The sequence below is a fragment of the Coturnix japonica genome, chromosome 1, assembly GCF_001577835.2.
Source record: "Coturnix japonica isolate 7356 chromosome 1, Coturnix japonica 2.1, whole genome shotgun sequence".
Classification (NCBI taxonomy): Eukaryota; Metazoa; Chordata; class Aves; order Galliformes; family Phasianidae; genus Coturnix; species Coturnix japonica.
In genome coordinates, this window is record NC_029516.1 from 71,871,402 (window position 1) to 71,896,218 (window position 24,817).

Here is a 24,817-nt window from a genome sequence, read left to right on the forward strand (position 1 = left end):
TACTGAGACACAAAGCCTGTAGCAGTGGGGCATGCAGCGTGCTGGTACATGCTTAGACCAGCAAGTGCATGCAGCATGCCCCATTCTAAACCCAGCAAGTAGATCAGAGCCAGAGCAGATGCTTAGCCTCCAGGATTTTGCATTTGATACTAGAGATACAGGACAGAAGTTGTTTCCCCCCACACCCCCCAGAAAGCAGCCAAGATGCACAGTCACTGAAACCAGGAAGGTTCCTGTGTTTAAGGTACTGACATGCAACTGGTTGCAAGAGTTTGTCCTGTTAGGCAGTGAGCTACAGCATGGAAGCTTCGCGTGCTGCCTCCAGCTATACAGATGGGAAGCCAAGGGCTAAAAGCATACAGTGTTAGCACCACACCCCTGAACCAGTTTATGCCTTGAGGAAAAACATCTGCCTACAACAACATGGGGGCATCCTCTTAGAATCCATCTTTATTCGTAAAAATCCATATATAAAATCTCCTGTTTCCTTTTACAAAAACAAAGACAGATGAGCCTACTCAATCTCTCACCTCCATGGACTGATGGTCTGATACTTCCCCCCACCCTGTTCCTCCCCCTTGCTTTCTCCTCCAGTCCATGTTTCTTCATGCTTCCTTCAGTTTCAGGTCCAATTCTGCACTCGCAAAGACGAAGTACACACACACACAGAGGAGATGGAGAGGTGGTGTGGGCTGTGCGTGGAATGCTCTACAGGCGCTTTTTAGTAGTAAGTCTCTCTTTCCACCCAACCTAAAAGAAAAAGTAAGGAGGAGTTAGCCTTAAGACCAACTGGGCATAAAGTTCACAACAGCTACTTTCAGGCTCTGAAAACTTGCACTGTAATCCCATGCTAGAAAGGGATCTGATCATATAATAGAAACCTTTTCCAGATTGTTCATGTGATGTGATGCAGCTTTCAAGCCTTGTTCTGACTTCCTAAACCACCCAAGCATTAGTCTTTCCTTTAGTTCAGTATATTGATACTTCCATATACTCGAGGAAAAGACAAACAAGGACAGAGTCCTTAATTTGAACCAACCACACTTCACGTTGAAAACACGCTAGCAAGCCTCCAAGGTAGACAGGACTGCCCTGAGCTGCAGAATAAGCAGCACAAGCTGGGCAAAGAAAGGAAAGCAGCAATACACCCTCATGTGATGCTCAGCACCAAGGGGTCACTGAGAGGAGGAGGTGGGGAAAGAAACAGACCAACAACACATGCTTACCACCAGGGTTGCGTCTGATAATGAGCTTTCTGATTTCATCATAGAGGAATATGAGGAGGGAGTACGGGAAGGCACAGAACCACCAGGTTGGCCTGTTTGGGAGAAGAGACAGTGAAAACACAGACAATGGAGACACTCTTTGCCTAGCAGAGCTCTGAAATGATGGCACAAAAGAATTTAGGTCTTGAAGGCAGGCAAGCATCAGCTTGCCAGCATACCCATTCCCACAAGACTGTGGCTTAGTGAGAACCCTCCAGGCCAAGTTTTACCACCTTCTCACTGCAATAGGTTAATCCACTTCTGGATATTCATTCCAAGACAAGGTGGGTCACAGCATCTTTGTTCATCTCTGTACCAGCACCTCCCACCTATTAATCCAGCTACATTTCCTCTCAGTACACGTAACCTTTGTACCCATGGCCTTGCTCAAACTGCATTGGTTTCCCTTATAAGCGTTACCATCCAGCTGCCGCAGGCACTGGGCAGATGCCAGCTTACTTGTTAGGAAATGCTAACACTTCGACCTCCAAACACCACTTCTGAATGGAACATAAAGCATACCACGAGTTTTTGCCATCAGGATTTCATGAAAGTTAAGTGACAGGACTGTTTAAAGCCTGTTCAAGATTAAACCCTGCCATGAGGTGTTGCAATGCTGTTGGGAAACAGTCAAGATGCTGGCACTCTCTCAACCATTAGGAAAGTTACTATGCACCAACTGATCCATCTGCACTTATGGGATAGCTTCTTTCAGAAGACTTTGTGCAAATTCTTTGGAAGTCACAAAATGTCATAATCATTTAGTAAAGAAATGATACTTGGCTTACATTTTCTAGCCAGTTGAATGGCTTCCTTTGGAGGTGCTGTCTCTCACCCCTTAGAATACTACCATATAAGTACAAGAGCAGCTGCAGCACAACACTAATACAGAGGTTGTGCTGCTAGTTATTAAGGGAGTTTGTAGTTCAGTGCCCTTTAAGTATTACACAGGCAGTAAAGAAAAGCAAATCTCTAGGGTGTCACACCATAACAGGAGTTCACTCATTCCCTCTAGCCTGAGTTCTTCTGTGTTAGGAGTTGGTTTCATGTTCTATAAGCCTCTAAGTACTCTTACTTATTTCCCCACTTAACACTATTGTTCTGTGGTGCAGCCTGTTGCACAAGCAACAAGATGCAACTTACTTGAGAGGGTACATCCTTAGCGCAACATCCATGCCAGGGCAGTAGGACAAGAAAGCAGCCAGTGCTGTCTCCTCAAAGAGACCGAATATTAGGATTTTGTTCCTAGTAGAAAGAGGAAAGCAGTCAGGGACAAGGTATTCTTGTGGATAGGATTCTAATGCCCACCCAGTTACCATATAGTAGTGAAGGGAGATATATTCTGGTTTAGGCTAAAAGTCCACCAGTTAGGAACTATCTGGTGATCCAATGTGATGGCTCATATCAGAAGGGCCTGTTATGACTCTACAGTCTAACACACAGTGGCACCAGCCATCAGTTGCCTTCATCAAAAGTTCAGAAAGCAGCTGGGATTCACCAGATTAAGGCCTCAGCTGTTTTGCCACCACAAAAAACAAATTTGCTGTGCTGAAATGCCCCCCCCCCTCCCCCCACATCATTTGAGGTGAGCTCCTCTTTCATCCATTATTAAGGCACAGAACTGCTCAAGCCTTAGACACCAAGATGCCCAGTCACTGATGAGCTGGAAGAACTGAATGCTATGCCCTGTAGTCCCACTCTAAATCCTCCACAGATAGCCCTACTTACTTCATCCCCTGCTGGAAAACAGAGTTCCTTCGGGTCTTACAAATAATCAAGTCTGCCCACTGCACAACCACAATGCTGACAAAGAAGGCTGTATGGCAAGTGAATTCCACAATTTTCCTCTGCTCGAAGGTCTAAGAAACAGACAAAGCAGAGAGCAATTTGTTTAGACATGTCACCTCTACCTTCTGGTGTGAACACTAGTCCAGCAGACATTAGTTTTCTGGCTGATGGCCTCTGGAATGTGCCTCCAAACATACCCATTGCTGTCCATAGCTGTCTTCAACATCATTAATCCATCGGTCATCCCACTGAAGTCTAATCCCTAGTAGCCCAGAAGGCAAGAACCCGTTCTCTGCCATGATTACAAAATAGGTGAAGAAACCTCCAAGGGCCTGGATCATACCTGAACAAATAAGAAGTAAGATAAAACTGATGAACTGACTGCTCAGTGCAATCGTAACAGAATGTGATTTGTTGGAGACCTCAACCACCTTCTGAAGTTCAGTCTCAAGTGACAGCCATAGAAGTAGCTCACAGTAACATCAAACTCAACTGCAACTCTTACAGTGAGCAGTTCCCACTCCCAACTTTGTACAGAGTTACTTCTGCTCTGCGCTGCAAGGGACAGCAGATAAAACTCCCTTTGTATTCTCATGAAGCCTCACCCACCCCAACCTCTGCAAAAAAACAGTCAAGAAGGTTCCCAAGGTCTGCTGCAATTAAGCACGAGCTCTTATCCTGTGAACTGGGCACGTCTCTGTAGCAGCTTTTAATCAAGGCTCCTAATACTGTGTGTTTAGGGATATGCTGGAGAGAATCCTTTACTTCTAATTAAACAAACAATGAGATCTATGTTCTTGCTAAACAAGTCTGAACCAGAGGAGGGCTGGTTGTCAGCCAGCTCCTTTACAGCGCGCTATGCAATTAAATAAAATTACTGTGAAAGCAACTCAGTGGATCACACTGCACCAGCTACCGCTATGTGCTGTGGGGGCAGAATCAGAGCAAGATCTCAACAGCCTGAGGTTCTGGTTTATGCAGCTCAAACCTCAACCCTACCAAAATAAGCAGAACAGTCACCGACTCACGAGGGTGCATAACCCTTGTTACTACTAAAGTCCAGGTCAGTGCCAGAGAAAACAGACCAGCTTACCAATCTGCCCATAGGCCATGCTGATCAGCCTTTCATTCACCAGCTTGTCTGTTTTGGGATTTCTTGGCTGCCTCTTCATGATGTCACTCTCTGCTTGCTCATACGCCAGGGAGATAGCAGGGACCTTTGGAGATGGTATAAGACTGTTGTTAGAAGCACTTCTGTTTGCCAGTGTACATAGCCTCCCCTGCTTCACATCTTCAGCCTGAGAAAGAGTACTGCCCAAAAACTCTACATGCAGCATTTTAGGTGAGGACCTCCCCACTCTTCCACCCTCCCCTTACAGACAAGAAAAGGATGCTCAGACGTGACAAGCCAATATGTATTCGGTTGTCACATATTTATAATGTGAGCACTAAAGAAAACTGTATATGAACATTTTCCTTCTACTTTTCTTTTTTTAAAGAGTACTAGAAACCCACATTTTTTTGAGACAAAAAAAGGCATTCACCATGTCAGTGCCCAGGTCAATGCAGAGGATGGTGACTGTTCCCAGTGGGAGGGGTATGTTTGCAATGATGAAGATCAGGAAAGGCGTGATTTCAGGAATGTTACTGGTCAAGGTGTAAGCAATGGACTTCTTCAGGTTATCAAAGATCAGGCGCCCTGAGGCAGGGAAAAGACAAGCATAACCCTTGCTTAGCAGCAGAAGTAGATCACAGGCAGCTTCAGTGGTAACAAGGAAAAGTAAAATGCTACTGCAGTAGAATTCTAATGCACTTAATGGTTCTCTACGAGGTAGCAAGGCCTATGTACATCAAGCACATCATCACCTATACAAACTACTATTTTCTGGTTATGCCAATTCTTATACTCAAGGTTCACTGCATACAGCAGTAAGATACTAAGTCTTGCTTTCTGCAGGTCAAATAAGACTCTAAAGGTACACCCCCCCCCCCCCCTTCTGTTCCTCTTTAAGAGCTATTACTACTAATAGGAAAACATGTTAAACTCTTGCCAGAGATGACTGCAGAGCCATAGTGACAAGTCAGAGCAACAAAGCAGCTACTGTAACCTAATTGCTTCCTACTGGTAGCTGTCCTGAAACGTCCTGCTGGTTCCAGGGAAAGGGAGAAGATTTAAGGAAGAAGGGAAGTCCATCTCCCCTCTTCAAAACACTTGTCACAGATGCAAGATTCAGTAGAGACAAACCCTCCAGGAATTTCTATTTCAGAAGGCATCAGTAACATTGCCAACACGTGCCCACAAGCTTTTAGACACAACTGCAGTTACAGACTAACCTTCTTCAACCCCAGTGACAATGGAGGCAAAGTTATCATCCAGCAGAATCATGTCAGCTGCTTGCTTGGAGACATCTGAGCCAGCAATACCCATAGCAACACCAATGTCTGCCTTCTTCAGGGCTGGGGAATCATTCACACCATCACCTGTGACTGCTACAATGGCACCCTAGTCACAAAGAGAAAAAGGCAAGGACTGGAAGCCTTTATAGAACACTTGTGGGTAGAGGAGGTTAGACTCATCTTCCAGGAGCTGAAGCATACAAAACATCATACTGTTATGAAGAAGTAGCTGTTTCTCCTCATCCCACACCTTTTAGGTACTTAGATCAGGCTTATCAGAAGACTATACTGCTCCCTCCAAAGGATACGCTGGAAGAATTACAGCCATGTCAAACCCATCTCTCCCAAGTACTTCCAGGGCACTTAAGAAGTACATGTACTGATAACAGTGCTATGATCAGAAGAATGTTTCAGCACTAACTGTGCATTTGTAAGACCTGCATACGTATGTACTGTGATACAGCCTCAAGGCTGCTGAGAAAGACTGAGGTCTTGTCCTGGCCCTTCTGAGGGCAACTAAGCCATGCTACTTCAGAAGGCAACACTTTTTGGCAATTTATTTGCATATCTGGAGATTATTCTGATCACATCCTCAGTCTCCTGTCTCTTACCTGGCGCTGACAGCCTTCCACAATTATAAGCTTCTGCTGAGGAGATGTCCTGGCAAAGACTATTTCTGTGTGGTGAAGCAGGATGTCATCCAGTTGCTCACTAGTCATGTCTTTTAAGTCGGAGCCATGAACAACACATGCCTTAGCATCCCTACAATCAAAAGGCAAGATGATGTTTTAAGTCAAGTTAAACTTCCTCATTAGTTGCCTTTATCCCATAAAGCTATAGCTTTCCAGTGCTCTAGGTAAAGATCAAATCCCTGATGTGTGCAACCAGTCCAGACAGCCTCTGTATTAAAGTTTGATGTTCCAAATTTAACGACAGGCAACAAGGCAGAAGACAAAGCAGTATCAAACAACAGACAAAACCCCATAAGCAATCTAATTATCTGTGGGATTTTTTGTTGTTGTTGTTTTTGGTTTGGTCTTTTTTTTTAAAGACATCAAGGCATGCACAGATCCTCCCCCACTCCTCCCTGCCATCTCTTAGTATCCCTGCAAGAAAGGACCCCCAGGCTCAGGCAGCTGCCTTCTGCAAGCAGTCTTTCTTTCGAACAGACTGATCTACATTTGGATCTACATCAGGGAGGTCATGCTATTGCCAGTTCAGTCTATTTTCCTCTCTTCAGCAACAAAAGCAGATGTTATATTTAGACTGGTTTGGCACACTGCATGCTAGAACAAAATACCACCGCTAATCCAGTATGCCATCTCTTATTGACCAAGGGGACTGTCACGCAGATAGTGGTATCAGGCAGTTTAGACAGGGAAACTACTTCCCCATCCTTACAGGCAGCTCAGTCACACAGCCTGGCAATCCCCAGCCCGCATTGCTAGGCTTTGAAGTTACCTTCAGTAAAAGGGAGAAGTCAGTCACAATACTCATCAACCCCCAGCATCCCACAGGTTGTCTCTGTTCACAGTTTAAAAGCTACATGGCTGTGCTCCAGCCCAAACACAGGCTGGGTCAAGCTAAGCAACAGAGTCAGAGCAGCCTTCCTAAAACAGCCCACTTATGCCAAAGCACATTTTCTTAGGCAGCCTCAGTTTTGCACTAGGCTGTGAAGGCAAGCTTTAACCCCTAAGAACTCCATCTTCACACTTATCCTGCCTGCTGCTGGTCTCCTGCCAGAATTTTCCCCACAAACCTTTAAGTTATTTTCCTAAAGAACTTTGACTAAGTATCTGGGGAGGACAAACAACAACTTAACCTCTACTAGAAAAACTGAAATTAGAGGAATGAATACATTGTTTGAGGTCTGCAGCCTCACTGCTCAAAACAGTCCCCAGATAGCCATCTTTCTTCCCCCGTGCATCTATCAGGCTATTCCTTCTTGCCCAGAGAGCTTGTGCTCTCCATCCAGTCACAAGATTCTTCCCCCCAACTTGGGGACAGATCATAAGCAGCTATAGCTCTGAGAAAGGAAGAAACTGATAGGAGTAAGCTCTACATGGAAAACTCCAGTTACTTCCCCAGGCATTAGAGAGCCATACATTCGAGACAGCATTGTGCATTCTTTACATAACTCATGTGAGATGCTGAAGAGCCACATCAGGCTCAGCTAGCAGAAGTCAAGCTTTTTGTGCCTGGGGAGAGATGCTAAGATATTACCCAAGGCAAGGAGAAAGGCAAAGGCTTAATCCTTTGAAAGGCTTAGGCTTTTCTTGTCAGTACCTTGGGTTGACCTGGCTGACAGGAATGTTGAGTCGAGCAGCAATATCTTCCACTGTTTCGTTGCCCTCAGAGATGATGCCAACACCCTTGGCAATGGCTTTGGCTGTGATCGGATGGTCTCCAGTAACCATGATAACCTGCAACACAGACTGCTGTGAAAGCCTTGCCTAGAGCAGCACTGCCCAACAAACAGAATTCCTTCAGACTGAAGAAGCCATACTTCTGTTCCATACATTCTTGCACGAGCAAGCCTGAAATACAGGCACATTACTGTGTTACTTATTTAAGAGAGCCAGATAATCCTGAGTCAACATATCTCCAGTTCATTTTCCAATCCATGCTTTTTGCTCCTTCATTTTAATACCGGTATGTACAGAGCATACCTGAGCCAAATCACACACTCTGGGACACCAGGGCACTGGCACACACCACCCACCACGTTTGGAATCTAGCTTTTTTTTTCCCCCCTTAAATTAGTAATATACAACCACTTAAATTTAACTTGGCAGTGAAGCCTGAAGTAACACTGGTTAGAACTTGACCAATAATTCCCTTCCGTTCACATTACAGCCCCTTGCAGAGTATGGAAAGCCCTTTGTATCCACAGGTTTAAAGCAAAGCATTTCTCACAGCCCAAGAAGCAGCTACCTTAATCCCAGCACTCCTGCATTTCCCAACAGCATCTGGCACAGCAGCACGAGGAGGGTCAATCATAGACATCAATCCTACAAAGCAGAGTTTTTCTACAGGAAAGTTTACTTCGTCTGTGTCAAACTGGAAGCCTTCAGGGAACTGGTCATCAGGAAGAGCCAAGTGACAGAATCCTGCAACACATCAAAACCCAAGTTCATTCTGTTCCTACCTATTGGGAGGCAGACAGTGAACGCTTATTGCTTCTGCAAACAGCTAAGCAATAACAACAGGACAATGCCAGAGGTTTAGCTAGGGCTATTGAGACAGCAGTCATGCTTATATTCTGATAACTAATAGTTGTTGCTAGGTACCCAGACACAGCACGGTTCACATGCAGCGGAGCAAGTCTAACATGATGTAACCCCATGGAGACTGAAGGTCCTAAGTATTTTAGTTCATTATGAACCAGGCAACAACCCAGCTGCTAGGCAAGACAAAACCCTGCAGACTGCCTTTAATTTAAAAGGCAAAAGGCAGGGTTGCTCCCCAAATCCATATGAATTGCTGAAATGACCTTGTTTCAACACTATGCTTATGCTGCAGGAATGAAGTACAACACTCTACCTAATCAATGGTGACTGCACAGGAGAGTGAGAAACAAGTCTTTAATAATAATAAAGCTGTTAATCCTTACCCAGTACTCTCTCCCCAAGACCCCCCAGCTCAAGGTAGGCATTCTGAAAAGAATCTTTCATTTCCTCATCCAAGGGCTGAATTTTCCCATGAATAAGAATGCTGTCGCAACGATCCAAGATCCTTTCTGGAGCTCCCTTCATTACCAGCAAGTAACGAGATTCTGATGGATTCGCATTCTTGTGGATAGACAGCTGGGATGGAAGAAAATGAAAGTTTTAAAGACACATTGCAAATGCCATGAGTCATCACCATTACTTAGTGCCTTGGTAGATCAAGGCTGTTTGTGACTTTCTGCTCTACCTTTCATCCATCCACACTATAAGGAGTCATGCAAAGTAAAGTACATCTACATAGTATTTAACATAAACGTATAACCACAGATGTAGCAAAGGTCTTTTGAATCTTCGTTTCACCTGCTCACTGATACTCTCAGATCAGTGTTCTTTCATTCTGTGCATTATTGCTGCACAGGTAGGAAACATGTCTGATCCTCCAACAGCTGACACCTTAGTGCTAAGGCAGCTCCAGGAGCTCTTATGCTTATGTTTCACTAGCTTTATAGACTTGAGCAGTCTACAAGCAGGAACAACTAGACAAGATTTTGATATCAGAAATTTTGAAGCAGTCTGCACACAAACTTGCATAAACACTTCACAGAGTGTCTCCCCTCAAGAGAGGACATGCTTACCTGGTACTTATTGGTAGAGTTAAATGGTATTTCCACCACTTTGGGATACCTTTCTCTCATTTCTTTGACAGAACCACAGCACAGTTCAATGCATTTCAGAAGTGCAGATTCAGAGGCATCTCCTGCTACTGCTCTCTGAGGAAAAAGAGAACTATTAAAGAGTACATTCCCATGAACTCACCACAGAATGCACACCATATCAATAATACATATTCTTGAAGTACATTCATCTGAGCCCAGTCTCAGCTTCTATATAAGAGAGCAAGCAGACAACAGAAACTGCCTAGGAAAGCTTTCAGGTCTTTCCTGTTCTGATCAAAGTATCTGATCTCGCTCAAGCTGTAGTTACTATTGGATGGCAAAGAGTCTACTAGACAAAGTGTCATTCTAGTTCCATTTCCTCCATGCATTGCAAATCTCCTGAGGTGTTAGGCCTCAGAAGAGATCAAGAATAGCAGATGCCTATAGTTTGAAGTTTCTTGTGACTCATGAAGTTTAATCTCACTAGCAATAATGCAGAAATGTGGGGGGTGGAGGGGAGGGAGACAGGGAGGGAGCAGGACAATTGTTTCTTTCAGAAACTTACCTTGAGAATTGGTACATTTTCCTGGTTGGCCTGAAATACAGCACGGTTGCAGAGACCTGCAACTCTAGATAAAGCAGTCCAAGTAGCTGAACTCTTGTCAAAGGAAGCACCTGAAAGCAGAGGAAGAGTGTCATCAACCAAAAGAAGCTACAGATTCAACACTCAAGAAGGGTAACAACAGAAGAGTTTAACTCAGTAAACAGGAGACTCACTCAAAGCCCACTATCTCACTGCAGCTAATTCATTTCCCCATCCCTATCCTAAGTAAGGGATACTAGATCCTCCTTCTAGTTGTCTCATTTTATTCATCACACAGGAACTAGACAGAACAGTCCCCACAGGAACAATTTAAGTACAGAGACACTACTTTTCCCAAGCCTCTTGAGTTGACTTCAAGTGAGATGATCAGTTAACTGATAAGGTATTTTCTATGAAGAGAAACCTTCTATGTTTATTTCCACTGCAGCCAAGCCAACTATTTCCAAGCTAAAACAGAATGTTTTCAAACAAATAAGATGCTACAGCTTATTACTTTGCACTAGTGTTGAAGACTAAAACCAACAAAATCAACTTTAAGTAGTTTAGATAAGCAACAAGCCTTTGAGGTGACTGGGGGAGGGGGGCAGGGAACAGCAGCACCAATGCAAAAATGTAGTACCAGCAATGTGTTGCAAGCACAACCTTTCAAAGGTAGATAAAATGCTAGAAGACTCCTGAACTGGGTTGTACTACTCATAGTTTGGGAGAGTTAAGCACCTCTTAACTTTACAACACACTGAGATTTCAAATCCTTTACCAGGAAGCTCCTTCAAGAGACTGATAAATCCTAGAACCACTTAATTATTACTACCATAACCATGATGTTCTAGGAAAACCTTTGGTCAAGGGTAACAAAACAACAACAACAACAAAAAGAGGGTAATAAGAACAAAGCATACAGGTTGGAGATACATGGATTAAACAGAACTGTGGCATACTGCAGAAGTCCCTTTAGGTTATCCAAAGCCTTTCAGTGCTTATTGTAGGCTGTATTAGAAGCCCCCTGCATCATGAACTAGAGCTTAAAAGAAACAACTTTCTTACTCAGAAGGCTTTATTTCAAATGAGATGCCACTTCAAGTACAAAGAGATGATCTTACCACTCTGGTTCTCTGTAGTATCAGCCTCGTGAATCTGATTGTCAAACCACATGTGTGCAACTGTCATGCGATTTTGTGTCAGGGTGCCTGTTTTATCAGAACAGATGGTGGATGTGGAGCCTAGTGTTTCCACAGCTTCCAGGTTCTTCACCAAACAGTTCTTACGAGCCATACGCTTGGCTGTGAGCGTCAGACATACCTGGAGACAAGGAAGACAGATAGGTTGGATGTGCTAGTGCGCCAATTCGGTGCCACCCAACTCACTGTTGGCATGAAATGACAACTTTCTGTGCCCTGCAGTGACTACCTAGCTATTTTGCACTGGCAAGGTGAGTACAGACAGTAGTTCTCAAGGCCCAGCTGCTGGGTTTAAATGACAATTCCTTCTCCACAAGACCTCTGGAAAAGGACTCAAGATGTTTCAGTCTCCTCCTTGCTGCTCAGTGGATTAGAAAGAAATTAATACAACCTGGACTAAGATTCTAGTCAAAGTCACAGTACCCTAATCATAGTGCTCTTAAAATAGGTGGAGGCACGCCTTATACAAAAATATCCCAAAATAGTTCTAGAGATTGGGCAGCAGTTTAGTGGTAAACAAGCAGCTCTGGCTAGCCCTTCTTTCTCCAGAAGCTGTGTGCTTCTCACTCCCAGCAATTCATTCCCAATCTCAGCCACTGCTCCGCAGCTCAAGGCTACATGGAAACCTCTGCCTTTAACCATCACCATCTGCTACAGAGAAGCACAACCAGACACTCTCTCTGCCTTTTAGGGAGACAAAATTTAAAAGAACCCCTGCCAGGACTGAGTGCTCCAGTGGTGCTCAAGGGTTGGAAGGGCACATAGAAACTCCTTATCAAAAGTACAGTGGGAGAGCATCTCACTATCACAGAAAGAGGGGAAGAAGACAACTCTACAGCTAGCTTTGCTCATTTAGTTCTGCTATTCCAAGCCTCTGTGAAGGTCTAACTCAGAAATCCACCATCACTGGATGAACAACTGCAGCATTTAGTAGTCATCTACACAACTGGTCCAAATATAATGCATTTATAAAAGCTAGCCCTATACACTCACCACATACAATACGTACAGGACTTCAGATTCACCTTTGTGATCATCCACTGATCATGAACCACTCCGCTTCCTGAAGTACCACACAGGTTACTTATTCAAGTCAACCTTTTTCCAGCTTCACTCACCGTTACTGTTGCGAGCAATCCCTCAGGTACATTGGCAACAATGATCCCGATGAGGAAGATGACAGCCTCCAGCCAAGTGTACTCAAGGATAAGTGAGAGGATGAAGAAGCTGACACCAAGGAACACAGCTACTCCAGTGATGAGGTGGATAAAGTGCTCAATCTCCATGGCAATGGGAGTCTTACCCCCTTCCAGTCCAGATGCCAGACTGGCAATACGGCCCATCACAGTGCGGTCTCCAGTGCTAATAACAATGCCACGGGCAGTGCCTAGAAGAGAAAGAAGTAGGCTTTAGAAAAGAATAACATCCCAGAAGCCTGCCAAACAGCCTTGTAAGGTTGGTCCAATATAATAACAGTAGATATCCCAATAGGCCAAGGTCTCCCACCACAGCTTTTATCCCCTCTAACAGAATACAGGTACCTGGACATACAGGCTACACAGTCTTCCTGCACAGCTAGCCATACTGCATGCCCTTTCCTTTCACCCTGGAGACTCAAGAATCCACTTGATTCAAGTGCCAGTTGCACAGGGAATTAAAGAGGGAAGCAGTATACTACACCTCTGCTTTAAAGGAGGGAAGAGGACACTTCCTCTTCCCTAGGCAAGGAAAAGATGCTCTGAGCTGCAGCACAAAGAGGACCTACCACCATACATGGAATTGCAACAGAATCTTTGCTGGAGATATCTGAAACTTCTGGTTTCTGCAGCAGCTGCATCATTTTCTATTCCTCTGCCTAGCCCTCTCATTATGGTAACTGCAATAAGGCGCCCACGCCTGAAGACACACCACATAGCTCCTCTTCTGGGAGAAAAGATGGTAAGACAAGGCTGTGGATTCTTCTTTGCCCATTGTACAGTACTGGGGTTAGAATGAGCAAAGTTTTTTTCTGGAAACTACAAGCCTGCTCTTGCATAGTAGGAGTGGGTTACAAACAAATACAGTGTGTGTGTGTATTCAACTTCTGCATTACTTTCCCAGAGTTAATTCCCCCATGTTAATACTTTAATTCACCAAGACAGACACATACCTTCCACACAGTTGGTGGAAAAGAAAGCAATGTTCCTGGTTTCCAGTGGGTTCTCATTGGAGAAGTCTGGAGACCTGGTCTGAGGCTCTGACTCACCAGTAAGTGAAGAGTTATCCACCTGCATGGAAGGAAGTACTACTTCACACACAGGCAGGGAAGTGATTCAGCAGAGAAAACCACTGAAGCACTACAAACCCCCTCCCCCCAACCCACCTTCCTCATTTACTTCATCATTCAATCCATTCACATCACAGAAGACATTCTTCGATACCAAACTAATTTATGAAGTTTCCAGACAATCACTGCTATACCTTGCAACCATGTGCAGATATGATCCGAAGGTCAGCTGGAATTCTGTCTCCTCCTTTCACCTCTACCAGATCTCCAACTACAACGCCTTCAGCATTTATGCTCATCTTCTCACCATTTCTGACTACAAGAGCTTGCTGAAAGACAGTAAAGAAATAACCCATGTCACAAGCAACTCTTAAGGTGCTCAAAGCAAATTCAAGCATCTTGAAATAGTTCCATCATGGTTCTGAGAAGGTTTCTACTTATACTAACATGTTTATCTCAGATACATCTGAGACTTAAGAAAGAGCTATTTTTGTTTTCTTGACGCCAAAATTCCTCGTTGTTGCCAAGGTGACAGCAAGATGGTTAGGTGTGATACAGTCTGTCCATGAAGGAATCCAAGCTTTAGTGCTTGTTTATCTCATCAGTTACATATGTTAATAAACTGGTGCAACTCACAGGGTGCCTGGATCTGCCTTGGACTATTCGCATAATTACTTTGAGCATGAAGAAGAAGCATCCCCTTCGATACTAAAAGCCAGAAACCCACACTAAGAACCTGGCAGAACAGACATCTCGTCTCCTAAAAAGCCAACACCTCACATTCAGTCAGGCCTTTTGCAATTGAAGCTCATTACAGTTAATAACCCTGAGCAAGCACAGCAGGTCAAGGAAATGAAGTTTTCTGTACCTGAGGCACCATGTTCTTGAAGGACTCCATGATCTTGGAACTCTTTGCTTCTTGGTAATATGAGAAACAGCCAGTAATGATAACCACAGCTGCCAACACAACACCTAGGTACAGCTACAAGGAGCAGAAAAAGTGACTGAGAGCAGGATTTACCTCAAAGGCTTCCAGTTTGTTCAAAGAAATTGCTTGGTATTTAAGTGCTCTATTACAAAGTATGGAGATAATTGCAGTCTCCGTACATTTTGTACACAAAGGCTATCCACAAGCCACTGTTATTAAGACAAAATGAAGGAAGTCAGCTGCTCATTTCATTATGTGGAAGCACTCCAAGACATGTTAAGCAGGGAAAATTCAGTGGGTAAGCTTATGGGAAAAGCTTCTGGACTGAATGATTAAAGGAAGCTGATATGCTTTGAGCCACAGACAGGCTGAGGAGACTGAGCTAAGAGACATTCTTACTTACGTTATCAGCATTTTGCTCTCCCTCCATCACACTTGTAATGCCATAAGCCAGAAAACACAGAAGGGAACCAATCCACAACAGGAGTGAGAATCCTCCAAAGAGCTGCCGACAGAACTTGACCCATTCAGGAGTGGTGGGTGGAGGTGTAAGGGTATTTGGGCCATCACGAGCTAAAATCTCAGCTGCACGTGCGGTAGTCAAACCCTGGAAGAGAATTTGTTCTTTATTGTAGCAAGACTGATGGAGGAAAACAGCTTTGAATTTGTTCATCTTCTACTTGAGAAGGGATACAGAGTCCTGCTAGGAGAAATAAGGGGACACTAACAAATAATGATAGTCTGTAGCAGAGCAAATGTGCTGTGGAGAAGAACAGGATGTGAAAGCTGAGTGCTATAAGATGAACCACAAAACGTTGGAAGCTACTCGAGGAGCCCGCAGATCACAGGGCTACAAGCACAGGAGGGCAGGACGAGGTGGCTAGAGCAGCAGACTTTGGTCTCTGAGGAACAGCCCAGTGCAATCTATCCTATTAAATTATGGAACAAGTGAAAGCTGGGGTTATAAAGACGGTGACACTTTGGAATGGCTTTCCAGGAAGTTCAACTTTTAGAAGCCAAAGTCTTTGACAGAAGTATACAGAGACAGAGCAGATTGGCTGCTAGATGCCATCCACCAATAAAAAGAAAAAAAGTTAAAGCAAACATAAGCAAACGTGCAAAAAATAAAAGTAAAAATCACCGCAGAGCTTCTGCACTGGCCTTTGAGGTTAGCCAGGATATCTGTACACTTCTTACTATAAAAGGATAGAGTTTTAACTGCTACTTGTCATCATTAAATCTTCGGTCACGTGCTAACTCACTAGGCTACATCTGTAGTATCACAAACATTTGACTTTATTACGAGTTCCTATGGGGGAAAAAAAAAAATCCAAGAATCAACTTGACCTTGGAGCAATTTGGAAGTAGATAACAGTGACTTTGTTTTCCAGCAAAGTCACTAAAGCATTGCAGGCAGGCTGTACAGTGGAAGGAGGAAGAGTACTACTTGTGAGCTCAACAAGTGTCTGAAAGTCTGGGAAACTTAACTGGAAGAATAGAGATTAAACAAACAGGTAAAACCCAGACCACCCAGGTCTCCCATTGTGAAGTGCCCTGTATTTGAAGAGTCCCAGTTCAGGCAAGGAGGGAGAGAAAACAAAGTCTACCTACCCGACTCAAGTCTGTTCCGTATTTACGATGAAGTTCATCAAGGCTGAGCTTGTGGTCGTCCTGAAAGACAAGCAGGTGAGGGATGAGGGAGTGACCATGGTCCCTGCAGATCAGTCAGCACAAGCTCAGCAACTCCAGCCCCCCACTAGGATTCCTATCTGCATCATTTCAGCAAGATGGGGCTCCTTTCCAAGAAGATAAGCTAGTTTTGCTATCTCACTCAGCAGCTCAAAGCATTCTTACAGCTATTTGGGTACAACTTAACAGCTTTTTTTAAACAACCTCTGATGTATCTCAGTGCTGTCTTCATGATCACAGAAAATTCTGAAGTCACAGTGATTTTTTTGGTGTTTTGCTTCTTGGGAGTGGGAGGGAGGGGGACAAAGTAAAGTAGTTAGAAAGGAAGGTAGGTGTATACACAAGATTAACTCTGTAATTTCACAAATCTTAAATAACACTGTCATCTTAAGCAGTGTTTCTTCTTCACCAAAACCTCCATTTCACACCCAGACTATTTTCAACTAGAAAAAAGAACTGGTACACAGCAGTGTCTCCCTAAACAGTGACACTGGAGGGCACAGATGCTTTAAGCAAGCTTTGCTACCAAAGAAAACATGAACTTTGTTGAGCAAGTTTTTTTTAAGCAGCTCCTCTCTCAAACAAAAGGGAAAAAAATAGAGAGAGCCCAGACTCAATTACAGAGCACAGAAATAAAGCCTGTATCAATTGCATCAAGATCAGATCTAAGCTGAGTGATGTTTATACAGATGAGCAACGTCATCCAACATTCACATATGGAGATGGGAGACTCCTATAGTCTCAAACATCATTAGAAGGAATAACACCGAGGTCAGTCTGAGCAGAGGCCAATTGTAAATGGAGCTTCACGGATCCAACTCCACCACTCCAGCTGAAATGAAAATAGCAGTCTTCTCCACATAGCAACACAATAAAGGCTGCACTGCTGCTATCCAGACAATGCTTGCCTGAGTGAGGGAGTGCAGGTATGCTCTGCTGCATGTAACAGGCAACCAGTGACTTGCATTCTGCCTCAAATGCCTTTTGAGAAGTGACATTTTCAGGGCCTACTGCACTGATACCAAAACACTTGCAAGGTGCCTGGCTTGAAGGCAAAGGGGAGAAGGAAAATCAGTGCTTCCAGTCACACGACGCTGGCAGCTCCCCAGCACTTTTATCTTTCGGTCATATGAGGCACAGAGCCTTGGGAGCAGCGAACATTCTTCTAACTGTTCATTCCACACTTTACAAATCTTACCATTGAGACTTCCTTTTTAAGCTCATCCATGTCCCTCTCCTTCGTCTTTTTCTTCTTTGTGCCATGTTCTGATGTTGCAGTAGGCTCATACTTGTCTCTTCCAGCCTATAAGAGATAACACACTACTGTTAAGAAACATCTACTGGTGTAGGAATTCACTGTATCTACCAGTTACATACATGAGAACGTCAGGTAGACAAAATAACTTCTAGGGTTTTTTGTTTGTTTTTAAGATAAACCACTCCATTAAAAACAGTAAGTGAGCTAACCACTAGTCACTACAAGCACTGCTAATACATAGATTATAGACAGACACCCAGCTAGGATGAGAGCAAGCCACATGCTATTCAATCAGCCTTGGTGAGTGAGCCACAGTTCAAGCAGCTAAAGACCTTCTCCTGAGCACAAATGAATAGTGCATAAAAGGAATAACTCCTCATCCCCCTGCTCAGTCTTCCACACCCTCTGGCAAGGAGCAGCCTGTTGAGTGAAGATAAAAAGTGGTATCTCTAACATATCAGATCTGAGGGGTAAGTTCCAAGCGCTTTCAATTCTCAGTTTGGCACACTAGCTGGGCTGTTACGCAATGGAAATCTGCTTTCAATTTATGGAAGCTTGTCCAGCAAGAATGGTATACAAAGTAGTAATACACTTCCACAGACTTAATCTGTGCTCAGTCCTGCTTCAGCCTCAGATGACCTGCTCAATAAAGTCCCATTACTGAGATGGCCTTGTATTCGTATCACCTATGATTAACTGTACATGAAACCATGCGGAGACTTAGATCCTGTTACAATAGGGTAAACAAGCATCCAAGGGTGAAGAAAGCATGAAGCAGCAAATACAAGCATCACTTAAAAGCAAAAAACAAACTAGAGGAACTTTGACACACTGTCAGATACCAAAGTCAAGCACTAGCACTCATGGAGCAGTTCCTTCTATAAGTACTGCATAAGATTCCAGACCCTCTCTAGCCTCTCAATGCTGCTTTCCCTTCCCTCCCCACTGCCCAGGACCTACAATGCCCTGCCAAGTTTTAGGCAATGACATTTTCAGCTAATAAGACCTCTGAGAAACATTTTGAGCTGAAACAGCAGTTAGCAGCAACACAGTCAAACCGCTAACAAGATGAAGGAGCTGCAAAGGCGCTGCCTTGTTCCTCACACAAACTGGATTCCTCAGAGAACTCTGGACACGGTCTACTGTTAGAGTCTAGGGATTGTCCTGTTACAAGCATTTATTATTATATATTATTTGTTACTGCAAGAAACTACTGTAGTAGACAAAACTAGAAGTGAAACTACACTAAAAATAATCCAGAAACAAAGGAAAGTCACAGCTTCTTTACAAAACCCATCAGGCACATCTAGGCCAGGATTTCAAGTGCTCTAAGCAAGCACTGGGTGTGTTGTGCAGCAGACACAACCAAGCACATGCATGGATATCACATGCACAGAAGCCTCTCCTGCTCTGTTCAGTAAAGGCAGACTTTGCACCTCGCATACACCTGCATACAGTTACAGAGCTGCACAGTAGAAACAGTTTTAACTGAGTAGAAAAGTCTGTTTGCCACCTCCCATCCAGGAGCAAGGCACAAACCGCAGACTGTCAGCATTCTTGACATTCCCTTCCCTGTACCTAAATTCCCGTTGCACTATTTCACACACCAAAAAAACCCAAAAGCTTCTGAACTTCAAACAGGCAGCGCTCACATTCCAGCATCACAAGAATTTGCCACAGGGCAATTCTCAAGTCCCCGTGAAATTTCTCTCTTTCCTTTGGCTAGAAGGAAACATCTTGGAACTTCAGCATTATAACAACTCCACACAAAACATGTTTCTTGCTCACTTCAAGAAAGTAGTGATTATTAATAGGGCTGGAGATGCCACAGCCCTGCCTGGCATTGCAGCGCCTCTGCCTCACCCCTTCCCCACCAGAAGAGCCTGATAAGGTCTTAGAGGTGGTGTGAGGATGGAGACTATTGGGGCAGCAGTGAACAGCTGTGAACATAAGAGTTTTAGTTCCATTATAGAAAGGCTCACTGCCTTTGTTCAAGCATGATTTGCTTAGAAACCCTTCACCATGAGCTGCAGGGTGGGTATCTGCAAGAACCCAGAGTATCTTGCCTTCCTTTTACTACTGCATCCCATCCTCCAATGGAAGCCAGCCTAGTAACACTGGTCTCAGCTTTCGCTTCATGGTTTTATCATTCTGCATCTGAACTTCCTGCTCTGTCACTCACATGCGACCTTGAAGAACAATCACTGTGCTGCCCTCTCTGTTCCCTGTGGTTGGGGCCACTGCAATGTGCTGGCAAGAGGAAGCTCATCAGTTCAACAAAGACTGAACAGTGCTGGCTGGCCTGCAAGGGGCCCTCCATCTTCCCCCTCCCTCAAGAGTCAAAAGGTGTCCCTGCTCTCCCCTCCTTTTCCTGCCAGACAATGAGGAAAGCATACGGCGCTCCTGACTTATCAAGATGCAAGCACACGGCTTGGACACAAAGGAAGGTCCTTCTCATCAGAAATGTCACCTCTGTTAGTTCACTTAGAGGAATTCTGACTCATCAAAATTGCCACATAGGAGGAAAAAAAACTTCTTTTTTTTCCTTCTCATGTATGACTTTTTCCATTGGCTCACACAGAACTTTAAGTAACAGGGTAACGAGTCCTACACAGCCCCCAGCAACCCTATTGTCTTCCAAAGGCAACTTCTGCATTTCCTCCTGGGCTAATGGAGCCATTCATGGCTGGTGTTCTAAACACAAGCCACGACTGACCAGGAAACGGGAGGGGTGCAAATCAGCAGATGAGTTCATAAGTATCCTATTCTAACATCGCCTAATCCAACCAGAAACGTCAAGTAAATGCCAAAATAAATTAAGCAGTCTCTGGAGGCCCGGTTTGTTCCAGTATTTATGTCATTACAATCAACCGTGCAGAGCAAACAGTGAAGTTACTGTCTTGCTGTCTCATGAGACAACCTTCATTAAATACACTAACCAGATGAGCCATCGCACTGACCACTCCTACCAGGGCAGAAATGCTGCTTCGTGACCCTACATAACATTAAACACAGTACACGACTGCCCTCCTGGCATCATTCCTCCTGCTTCCACCTCCAACCCTTCACCAAAGGGCAGAGTCTCAGCATGGACAACACCACAAAGCAGCTCCTACTTCACAGCCTGGTACCGCTCATCATGAGTGCTTCTCAATGGGATTCCACAAGCAGGCGGCTGCTTCCCAAACCATGGGAGGAAAAGCCCTCCCTTGTGTGAGCCATCTTAGCCATCACATCAAGATATTTCCAGCGCCCATCAAGCACTGGGAGATTAATGGGCTGGACACCAGATCCTTGAAGACCTGGTAACTTCAGCAACCCCTTGCTGACACTGTGCAGCACTGTCAGGACCCCACTGTGCTGTGGGATGGCAGCCCACAGGCACAAATGACTTGTCAGATACCCTTTTTACCCATCACGCTGCTTTGAGATGGAGCATTGACTAGGCTGACGTTTTCTTTGGCACCCTCAACTGTACAAATAAAGAGTGGGAATTAAAGAGACAGGGAGGAGGAAGAGTAATATTGATGCCTAAATTATTCCCCATAAGGATTGCTTTGATTGGCATGGTTTCCCCTTAACTGGTGCAATACACCTAACCAGGGTTCAGGCACTAGCTCCAATCCCCAGAAGCAACCTAAAGCAGGCAGTAATGTGCAACGAGGATGGAGAGAAGTGCAGACAGCAGTGACCTCCAGCTGGCTCTCCTCCCCTACACACACACTCTCCCCAGATAATACACACACCCAGGCAGCCCAGGGCCCTCCCACCACCATCTGAAGTGACACAGCATCAGCACAGCAGCTCACACACACACAAAAGCACCTCCTGCAGCACTATGCTCTCATGGGAAGGAGGTTCCCTTTTTGGGCACCCCGAGGCAGGATAAGCACACTGTCCAGCCCAGCAGTCACACCCTGCTTTCCCCTCACAGCTTGGCTCTTTCACATCCCTGTTTTTCAGAGGGTCCCCGTTACTGCGGGCTCACGGCTAAATGAGAGAAACCTTGTGACTTATGGAATAATGAGGCAGTGTGTGGCTGCCTCAGACTTCCCGGCAGTACACTTCAGCCTCAAGCCGATTGTTTACTATGCACACAACCTGCGGAACGCAAAGTGAAAATACGCCTTCTGTATTAGAAAGCAATTGTAAGTCCCTCAGTGAAGCCTGAACTCCAAAACCTGTTGCGCTGCGAAGTTACAAATATGATTTAAAGCATCCATAGGACTGCATCAATCCCCACCCCCCCCGGGTTTCATCCCTCAGATGAGATCATCACGCAACGCTGCCTGTTGCTCACTAGACTGAAACACATTATGCTGTGGGCAACCCAACTGCAAGTGGACTTCACCCATGCAAGAAAACAGCCCTCAAACCCACTCCACACACTCCCCAGCCCCTTTTTCCAAGTGGCCACCCTCGCACTTCTATCTATGCAGGCACTGCTGTTACTCCACACCTATGAGGACAGTAGGGGTGTTTTGAGGAGCACTCTGGAAACAGAGAGCACCTCTATTTTCCACCACCAAGGATGGAGGACAAAGGGCTGCTGCCCCAAGGCATCTCACTCTCCACATAGAAGCATAGAAGGCTGGGGCAGCCCTGTTTGTGGGCAGCTGGTCCAGCCATCCCCCTGGCAGGCCTGATAGCTCAGCTGGTTGGCGTGCAGGGCTGATAACACCAAGTCACACGCTCGAGTCCCATGTGGGCTCCTCTCTTGCCACTCCAACAGCTGGAGCCAATGATCCTTATGGCACTCCGTGATTACATCCAACCTCCAGCTCCAGCTTGAGAGCCTCCAAACGTTTAAGAGAGATCCGGACGGAGGACTTCTCTTTACTCCAGGCTGTAACATGGAGATCGGAGGGCAGGATGGCCGACACAGCCCAGCACATAAACCACCGGTACACGGCATGCTGGGAGCCCATCATCTCAATTAACAGGGCACACACCATCGGCTCACGCCTGATCGCCTTCCTTATGCCATGGACTCCTATCTGCCCTCAACGCCACTAACGCGCAGCGCCTCGCACTGCCAACTCCCTCCCCCCCCCCGGGGCCCAGCCGGCCGCAAGGAGTCTAAAGTACTTCCATGAGGGCCAGGAGACGTCGGGGCAGCAGTTTTGGACCGAAGGCGGCTCCAAAAGGGCAGCAGATAACGCCGCCCGAGGGGAACACAGCCGTTCCCACACCGCCCTCACCTGCAGCCCCGCGGTGCCGGCCGGCTTCACGCCCCCCCATCCCCCGCGGCCATTTCCAGCGCCGCTCCGGCAACGCCCACGGGGAGCCGCCTCCCGGCGCCGGCCTCGGGCCCACGCTGCCCCCTCCACCCCGGGGCCGCTGCTTCCTGCCCCCGATCCCGGCACCGAGCCGACAAGAGCCGCCCCACGGGCCGTCCCCCCGCCTGGCGCACGACATGGCCGCCCCCTCCCCTCGCCTCTCAGACAAAGCGGAGCCGGCAACGGACAAGGCGGGCAGACGGGAGCCTCCCCAGCACCCACCCCGACGGCGGCCCCTTGTGCTTCCCACCCCGGCCCCCCGCACGCTCCGGCTGCTCACCCCCTTGCCCATGGTGCCGAGCGTGCGGGACACGCGGCTGGCAGCGAGGAGCGGCGTTCAACGACGCCACGTAGCTCAGCAGGTACCGAACAAAAGCAGCGCCCGCCGCGCTGCTCCGCGTTGCTCCCCCTTTCCTCCCGCTCTCCTGTACCGCCCGGCTCCTCGCCGCAGCCACCCGCAGCTCCGATACGGCACCGGCTTCCCGCCGGATAAAGTCCCGGCCGCTCCGCCCCGTCCCGCCCGTAGCCCGCCCCTCCGAGCGGACCGTTGGGGCGGGGGGTGGTGCCGCCTTGCCCACGTGTAAAGCTGGGGCTCACCTCGGCCGCCCCAACCGCGCCCCAGCGAGGAGGGTTCGGAGCGCGGCCGCGGGATCCTTCCGGGCTCGGGGTGATGCCGCCTGAGGGCGCTGCGCCGCCCCGCTCCCAGGCTGCCGGCTCTCCCGCCGCCATGTCGAGGCGCTGAGGGGGCGGCGGTACCGGCGCACCACCGCGCTCCGCTTCGTGGCTCTGCGTCCACAGGAGCCTGCTGTGAGGGAACAACCACGGCTCCCTTCCTGCCTGTGTCTGCCACACAGCCCTCTGGGGTTACCAGCTTCTTCTTTTTGTTAGTAGATGTGTATGCGCTCGTCAGAACGGCTTTAAAGCGTTGAGAATGCTGCTCGGTGCCTGGCTGGGTGGTGGTCTCACAGCTCCCTTCCCAGTTGAGTGCATGGGAGAGGGATGGGGTAGGGTACGTAGGGCACACGGAGCTGGCTGAAGGAAGAGCTTTCGTGTATATAGGTGCTCCCTGGGTGAAACTCCCCGTGGCAGGAGAATAAGACTGAGCTCAGCTGTACAAGTCTTGGACAGGAGCTTTGTCATCCGACTGTCCACAGACCTGTGGACACCAGATCCTTGAAGACCTGGTAACTTTAGCAATCCTAAGAGACCTTCAGAGACTGAAGCTTTCAGTTCACCTACAAAACTCTGGGTACCTGGGCAGCCATCTCCTTAAGCTGCACCATCCCATCCCCAAGACAGAGCTGGGTAGAAATCTCAGAAGCTGAAACCACTTATTTGTTTCATCTTCACTCCTTAACAACAATTCACCATGTCAAACTTCAGTTTCTTTCATTGTGGCTGTGAAGCATCATCAGTAGAACATTGAAAGAAGACCTCCAGACAGCTTCCAAGCCATTCTGCCCCTTGATGTGTTACAGCTGTGATCTGTACAGTGCAGCTGAGCTGGAATACTACGAATGTGATCCATCTGCATTTGGAGTTGCTGTTTCTTACTGATGTAAAACCAGAGGGATCAACTGATGCTATCAAGTCTCTTCCAGGAGAAAAACGAGGCTGAGTTCCCTTGCTGGCAGTGACATAAAAAGAGGGCAAATCCATACGGATCAAAGGAAACAGTATTACGTAAAACCAAGAACAGAGGGTAGAGTACGCGTGTTCTCCTCCCTTAATAGGTATCAGAGAGATTAGCTTACGAAAAACCAAGAGAGCTCTGTTTTCAGTATCTACAGCAATTACAATCTCTTTTTGATACCTTGGCATGGTGACTGGGAGAGGCACAG

The 24,817-nt window shown here is 46.3% G+C and overlaps 1 protein-coding gene across 1 annotated transcript; it reads right to left on the bottom strand.

Moving 5' to 3' along the window:
* Positions 1-424: 424 nt before the first annotated feature.
* Positions 425-23,576, bottom strand: ATP1A1 (ATPase Na+/K+ transporting subunit alpha 1). The gene is made up of 23 exons (XM_015874929.1): positions 23,257-23,576; positions 17,638-17,742; positions 16,362-16,421; positions 15,154-15,357; positions 14,691-14,804; positions 14,017-14,151; positions 13,706-13,823; positions 12,675-12,943; positions 11,479-11,677; positions 10,340-10,449; positions 9,754-9,888; positions 9,064-9,256; positions 8,385-8,560; positions 7,737-7,873; positions 6,062-6,212; positions 5,388-5,556; positions 4,598-4,752; positions 4,147-4,270; positions 3,251-3,396; positions 2,994-3,124; positions 2,409-2,510; positions 1,227-1,318; positions 425-750 (listed from the first exon to the last, which is right to left on the bottom strand). Exons 1-23 carry the CDS (start codon positions 23,266-23,268, stop codon positions 722-724), a joined length of 3,066 nt encoding a protein of 1,021 aa, XP_015730415.1. The 5' UTR covers positions 23,269-23,576; the 3' UTR covers positions 425-721.
* Between the last annotated feature and the right edge of the window lie 1,241 nt (positions 23,577-24,817).

What these genes read in the sequence shown, in the direction of transcription:
- ATP1A1 (XM_015874929.1), bottom strand. An exon ending in TTAAAAAGGAAGTCTCAATG is followed by an intron (nt 16,422 to 17,637) that starts GTAAGATTTGTA and finishes CTTGTCTTTCAG; the next exon opens with GACGACCACAAGCTCAGCCT. An exon ending in GCAGGAGTGCTGGGATTAAG is followed by an intron (nt 7,874 to 8,384) that starts GTAGCTGCTTCT and finishes TCTGTGTTGCAG; the next exon opens with GTTATCATGGTTACTGGAGA.